At 37.3% G+C, this 7,070-nt stretch overlaps 2 protein-coding genes across 2 annotated transcripts; both read left to right on the top strand.

Moving 5' to 3' along the window:
- The first annotated feature begins 3,676 nt into the window (after positions 1–3,676).
- On the top strand, positions 3,677–4,023 carry LOC115628475 (anaphase-promoting complex subunit 11). Its single transcript, XM_030524596.1, has one exon. It carries the CDS (start codon positions 3,729–3,731, stop codon positions 3,984–3,986), a length of 258 nt encoding a protein of 85 aa, XP_030380456.1. The 5' UTR covers positions 3,677–3,728; the 3' UTR covers positions 3,987–4,023.
- Positions 4,024–4,124: 101 nt separating this feature from the next.
- On the top strand, positions 4,125–6,474 carry LOC115628473 (formin-3). Its single transcript, XM_030524595.1, has one exon. The coding sequence runs from the start codon at positions 4,155–4,157 to the stop codon at positions 5,217–5,219; it is 1,065 nt and encodes a 354-aa protein (XP_030380455.1). The 5' UTR covers positions 4,125–4,154; the 3' UTR covers positions 5,220–6,474.
- The last annotated feature ends 596 nt before the right edge of the window (positions 6,475–7,070 follow it).

The following is a 7,070-nucleotide window of genomic DNA, read 5'->3' as shown; positions in this document are numbered from 1 at the left end:
ATGCAATTTTAACGCCACAGATACATTCATGGCATGACATTCTTATTTATTTAATTAAAAAAATACATGTTGCTTAAGTTTTAAGAGTAAACTCGTTTTTTATTGTTTTTATTGTCTTATATTAAAAACAACCAACAACCACTCATATTTTCTGCATAACAGCTTCGTCTTGCCCTTTGGAAGTTTTGCCCTTAAAGATATTAAGATTTACCATAAATGCATGGACAATATAGTTTTTCGAGGGGAAGATATAACCTGGACGACCATTTTTTAAAGCCAACAGAGTTGAGTTATCTCGTACTGCTCAAAACAAGTATCTGCTTCGACTCCTTTGTTATCACAGTCGCACCAATCTAGTATCGCTTATGTGATATATTTATATTTTCTTTTAAGTTGTTACTGGCAGGCTTCTAGAATTACACTTTTTTTTCGCGTTAACACTGACACCACATGATCCCTTTAAAGAACCTTTCCTTTCGAGTTTGATGTCAACTGAAAAAGAAATCATGTTTCACCACGAATTTACGTTAACACTAATTTTTGCTTACACAATTCGTTATCCTACACTATCGTTATCCTATACAAGTGAACCAGTATTGTAGAAAATTGCAATAATGTTGTTAGTTTAAGAACTTGAAAAGTAAGTTGTGGCCCACTGAGAAAATAGGTTTAGTAAAATAGGACATATCTTCAACCTTATTCTCATCTTCATATAGTCATTATGCATTAAATCATAATTTGTGTTCATAAATTTCGACAAAAGAGTGAATTTAAGAAACGATTAATGTAAGCAGTATCCATATATTGATAAATCTTTGTAGTCATTAGTGGAGTTGTCTGACAGCTACATGGGACAGCATGGCAACTATATAATGTAGTGTAGTATAGTAACGTGGATGAACCTTCAAAACCCCCAACTCCCCCATTTTGTACAACTCTATAGTACTTGGGAGTACAGCATTCCTTTAGAGTCCACTTTGCTAAGTCCACTGCTAAGTTGTCTCCTAAATGCTTTATTTCTAAGGAACTTATAGCCATAAGTGTAATCTAAGTCATGCTCTTGTTGTTGTTGCTGCTCAGATCCGGATGCAAATTTATGCAATTAAAGAAGTATGTATAAATGCATATATACATATATATATATATGTATATACATATATACTATATTGTATAGTATATATGTATATATTAATAAATCTGAATGGGTATTATATATAATTTGTAATATGTCTGACTGACATTACTATGATATAATAGTAAGAAGAAAAGTTTCCTCCTATTATCAAAAACACAAAAGTACCAAATTTCATTTCGACATTGTAATAAACGCACAATTTATTCATCTAAAAGCAATTTATATTTAAACCAATAGCTTCTATGCTACCAATATAATACGTATAACTTAACAAAATTCCATCTACCATAACACTATCAATTACAAGTTTCGAGTATGATTATTATCAAATTATAATAAAATTTAATAAAGTGGTATCAGAGACATAAATTACATGACTTTTTATAACACTAGTCTCAACGGTAAACCATCAAATACGCCAGATTGTGCCAAAGAAAAGCTAATGGCAGGCGAGATAAGTAGATAAAACCATATTATATAGCGTCGCAGCACATACTGCATGATGTTTCTATCGCAGACTAATTCAAACATCATTCAGTTTTCAGAATGTTGCCACAAATTCACGGAAATTCATATCTTAATCATTTAAATTTTTAAAAGTTGCTTGCGGACAAATCACAAAACCGTAAAAAAAAAATTATCACACTAGGTTCAGAACTTTAACCCTACATCGCTGATCGTAGGAAAATGGCTAGCCTCCGTAATGATCCCAAGAGTCGACATTCGAACACAAACGGAACAAAAATAGACGCAAGCTTGATTGCAGTGTGTAAGTGGTTCATCATCTTCTAATGTGGGACTTATGCTTCAATTTAATAATATACTCACCGATGTCCTGGCACCCACAAGGCTTTATTCTCCAAAAGATTTACATCGAAGATAATGTGTTGGGTTATCGTTATTCGCCAAAACCGAAAACTCTGACAATCTGGCATATATAGATTATTTTTCCCGATTAATTGGTCCCCATGGTTGGAATAGAATAGAACACCTTTTAGAACAGCAGATCAGACCGTTTGATGGCAATTCCTCCATCCATGCTTTCGTAAGAATTTCCGCTACGGTGTGAACGCCGTTATCAACGGGTTAACTAGCATATTAGTTTAATGCGAAAGTATATAATATCTAGAAGGACGCTTCATATAGCCTAAAATTATAAGAGCTAGAGTAACCAAACTTGTGTGCATGTTTTCAGTGCACCTACTTGTCGATCAAAGAAAGCGTACGATTAAGTATCTTTTTGATGCACCCTCACTTTGTACAAATCTATAGTAGTAGTAGGAGTTAGGAATTGCTTTAGAGTCTACTTACCCATGTGCTAATATGTCTCCTAAATGCTTTATTTCTAAGGAACTTATAGCCATAAGTGTAATCTAAGTCTAGTCTAAGTCTTGTTGTTGTTGCTGCTCAGATCCTGATTCAAATTTATGCAATTAAAGAAGTATGTATAAATGCTATATGCATAGTATATATGTATATATTAATAAATATATAATAAATAGAAACATCACTATTACATCCTTCCATCAACACCCTCGAGCTCGGAGGATATTACTTTTTGAAGAAATTTGATTAAATTGATGGCCATTAAAAGCTGCTACACACACACATGCCATAAATGAATACATACAGGGTGCGCCATATTTTATGTCGGTATGTAAACACTGAATATCTTTGAAAATAAACAACCGATTTTCAAGTATGAGATATTTTTATTTAATTTGGTTCTATACAATTTCTTGAACTGAGGTTTTCAACACTGGTCTACTCAAGTCAATCGGTTCACTAATGGCAAAGCCATTCAATATCTACACACCGACATAAAAGATGGCGCACCTGTACATACATATGTATTTTACAAAATGCAGGATGGTTTTTTAAATGAAAGTATTTGGATTTCGGGAGTTGGTAACACAGAAATGTTTGCTTCGTTAACTGAAACAACAACTTTATTCCTCTATTTAGCCTTATTTTAAATACTTTAGCTATTTTTTGAAAACCATCAGTTCAAACACACACAGACATTCCAAATTTGTTATAATATCTGTATAAAGATAAATGATTGTATTAAATTGTATTATTGTATTATACATTTTCAATATACAATTAAGCCAGCAAGACAGCAAGCTAAAAATTGAGAAAAACAGTCTGATAGAAAAGTAAGTAATAACAAGTATAAGGGAAATAGCGCGATTAAATACCAAAGTTTATCTGCATCTACCAAACTAATAAAATACCATTTCTGAATTAATTTATTAATTTTGAAAAACTATTTAGCTTCTACGAGAGAGAACGAACGATTTTTTGCAATTTAAATTGGCGCCAATGTTAAGTTGCCTTTGCATAGAGATGGGCGAGTTGATGACATTTGCATTTGTAGCACTTTGATATATCGATAAGTATCGATACACATCGATTGAAATCGTGTACGCTTGAGATACACGATATTTCTTGCTCCACTATCGACCTATTTTCACTGAAAAAGTGGAGGAGCGCGACAGTTTTTTGTGAAAAGCGCACTGCATTATAGATTTATTTATACATATTTCGTTTACACACACACTTTGGCATATATGAAGCAAATGTGCGCAAAATGAAATTAACAATAAAGTCATGGACGGGAGTAGCATCTTGGCGTTGGATAGCGAATGATGAAAATTGCGGGATTTGCCGCATGTCCTTCGAGAGTACGTGCCCCGAGTGTGCGCTGCCCGGTGACGACTGTCCGCTTGTTTGGGGTGTTTGTTCGCATTGTTTTCACATGCATTGTATTGTCAAGTGGCTGAATTTGCAACCGTTGAACAAACAGTGTCCAATGTGCCGCCAAAGTTGGAAATTCAATATACACTAGAGCGATCAACAACAACAACAATAACAACAAAACAACGACAACGAGATCAAGAGCAGCAAAACGCAGCAAAAGCAAGAATCGAATCAAAGCAAAATCAGGAACAACAAAAGCAAGACCTGCCATTTGAGTGCAGAGCAGAGAGAAATAGCGGTAATAGGAATATACCAAATGATGGATAGTGAACAGCAGCAGCGCCAGCATTCGCTGGTTGGTCTCACAGGCCTGCCACCACTGCCAAAAAGCCTAAGTGCAGCTGCTGGCGGAAGCAGCAGCGTCCTTCTACACAGTGGCCTGCCACAAACTCGTTCGCACACCTCATCACCACTGCATCCAACGGTTGCTGGTGGCTCTGCCAGCGTTGCTGCACTAACAGCAGCCGCAGGGGATCTCTATTTGGGTCCATCCACCTCGGCAGCGGCCCGCAATCGCAACTACAATGGCCATGGGCAGCGTCATGGCAGCCTATCAAGTACACAGGAGTCGCTCAGCGATCGCGAGAGTGTGCACAGCCGTGCCTCCTCCACCCACAGCGGTTGTGGAGGCGGCGCAAGTCAGCAACACACGCCCACCAATAGTTCCGGGGCTGCCTCAAGCACCATTGACACCCAGCTGGCCATATTGCGACGTGAAATGTATGGACTGCGGCAACTAGACTTATCGCTGCTGTCCCAGCTGTGGGCGCTGAACGAATCCATACAGGGTTTTCGTGTGTTCCTCCAGGAGCAGGATGCACTGTCACCACCCTCACGCTCGCGTACGCCGTCAGATGCAAACTCGCTGTCTTCGGATGAAGACGATGGCTCTTATGAGCCCGTTGGTATAACCAAAGCGCGCGCGACGCCGGCAATTATGTCGACACTAGCTTCCCCGGCTACGAGTGTGCTGCCCAATAAGTTGGCAACAGGCTCAACCACCTCTCACGCATCGACCAGCTCGACATCTGGCACTTCGGGCTCATCATCGGCTGCCTCATCCATGGGCAAGCATCACCACCATTTGCAGCAGCAACAGCACCTGCATTTACAACAACGCCCTGCGCCGCCGCCAGCTCCTCCGGCACAGCACAAGGCGCACCCGCAGCTGCCGCGTATACTGCAACAGCGCATGCGGCATGCGCCACCACCACCACCGCCCACAAGATCCAAGGCTGGTGGCGCAAGCAGCAGCAGCAGCAACCAGAGCATCAGCAGTGTTACGCAGCAGCAGCAGCTGCATCACCAGCGGCCAGTATGACAAAATCCGTTCTTGGACTAAATCTAGTTTAGTCCAAGAACGAATAACGGCAACAAAATCAAGAGCTGGATAAGCAACAAACAAACAAACAAAATACGGCAGCAAATATTTATCAAAGGTCAATTGCACATTTCATAGGCGTCAATTTCGAGAGAGAGCGAAACAGAGAGAAAACAACATTACATTTAGCATGTTCATAATCCTCCTAAGTATATCCTGTATTATGCCCTATTGGCACCAGCTGTCGCTCTCTGACTCTCAAAGGAACCCAGGCTTGCACTTGCCATCTTCTCTACCCACTCTCAACTCCAGCGGAACGCGTGTTGTTCTTGGATATTAGAAATAATATGCTTTTCCAAACAAAATTATGTATTAACGATTAATATTTAACACGAAGAAGAAACACATTTGTATTCAATAATAATATTTAAGTAGCAAAGGATAAGATCCTCGGCAAAAAGCAAACAAAATTACATTGCGTGTGTTTATATATGCTATGCTATATTATAATTGTATATTTAACATTACATTAATATAAAAATTGCTTCTTGATCATAGAACAGAAAAGTGTTGCATCGAATATCGTATAAACGTGGCGTATTTTTTGTTCAAAACTACCTACTCATAAATACATACATACATATATAAGTCGTAGTCAGCGTAATATTTGTTAAATACTTGCTATTGATACTTTTGCGCATTACCTTGAAAACAATGTTCACTCATATTAACAACAACCAAAACTAAACTCTTGGCCTATAACACAAAAAAGAAAAAACCAAAACAAAAAAGCTATGTTTGTTGTTCTCGTCGTTATAATGAGCGTTTCGAAATGTGTTCACGCAGATAAATAGTTTTTATAAACAAAGTTATTGCGTTTGCGCGATATCTGAACATTTTATAATATTATGTATTTCTGTAGTAAACATACTTACCTTACCTATGTACATATATGTATGTACTATACATATATCTGCGCAAATTGTTGGCCTGTTTGCACCCATCTTTAGTCTTAGCAAAGAAATCAATATGTGGTTACGAACTATTTGGGAATGTGGATTCTCAACATACATATGTATCTCAATGAACTAGCTGATCTTAGTCCAATATTAATCCTAATAACCCCTAGCTGGAAAACTGCGCAGTTGCATGTAGAATCTTTAGGCAAGTTGGCGTTCTATAGATGAGCATTTCCGAGACATACACCTACATAAAGTTTTTAAATAAACATCTATATACATACGTACATAACAAATATACAACAAATTTTTAAACTAAATACAACGATGAATGAAACTATCTATGCAATATATCATTCATACATGCATACATACTCGTGTGTGTGTATGAAGGTCTAGTATTAGTACCGGAAAACGAAATCACACACATTTTTGCTAATATCAATTAACGAAGGACATACTACGAGGATATGTATGTCATGAACATTACAGTAGTAATATGGCGAAATGAAAGTTCATGTAATCCAGTAAACAAAATCAAATTTCACATTGTAGCCCACATTAGTTTTGAGCCTTTATATAGTTATTCGATCTCTAAATTTTCCCAAGCTGTATCCAGAAATAAACAATTCATAAATATGCATTGGCAGAAGAACTTTTGAAGTATTGAAACGGTCTTTATTTTTAAAGCAAGTCCGGAATAACTCGGATTAGGTGAAGCGATGCAGAATAATTCTGACTTATTGAAGATTACAAAATTATAACTATATAGGTATGTTAAAAATTTTCAGTATTTACGATTTTTGCGTGTACACTTAAATTTTTCAATTACCCTACACATGAAGCCTCTTTTATCTAAGCGATCAAAGCTATCCCGTGTTATTCGATAAAC

Source organism: Scaptodrosophila lebanonensis, unplaced genomic scaffold, assembly GCF_003285725.1.
Source record: "Scaptodrosophila lebanonensis strain 11010-0011.00,11010-0021.00 unplaced genomic scaffold, SlebRS2 tig00000118-arrow-arrow-pilon, whole genome shotgun sequence".
Lineage (NCBI taxonomy): Eukaryota > Metazoa > Arthropoda > Insecta > Diptera > Drosophilidae > Scaptodrosophila > Scaptodrosophila lebanonensis.
The sequence above is the reverse complement of the archived record's forward strand: the minus strand, read 5'-3'. Positions and strand labels throughout refer to the sequence as shown.

Coding starts and splice junctions, on each gene's coding strand:
- LOC115628475 (XM_030524596.1), top strand. CDS start 3,729: ATGAAATTAACAATAAAGTCATGGACGGGAGTAGCATCTTGGCGTTGG.
- LOC115628473 (XM_030524595.1), top strand. CDS start 4,155: ATGATGGATAGTGAACAGCAGCAGCGCCAGCATTCGCTGGTTGGTCTC.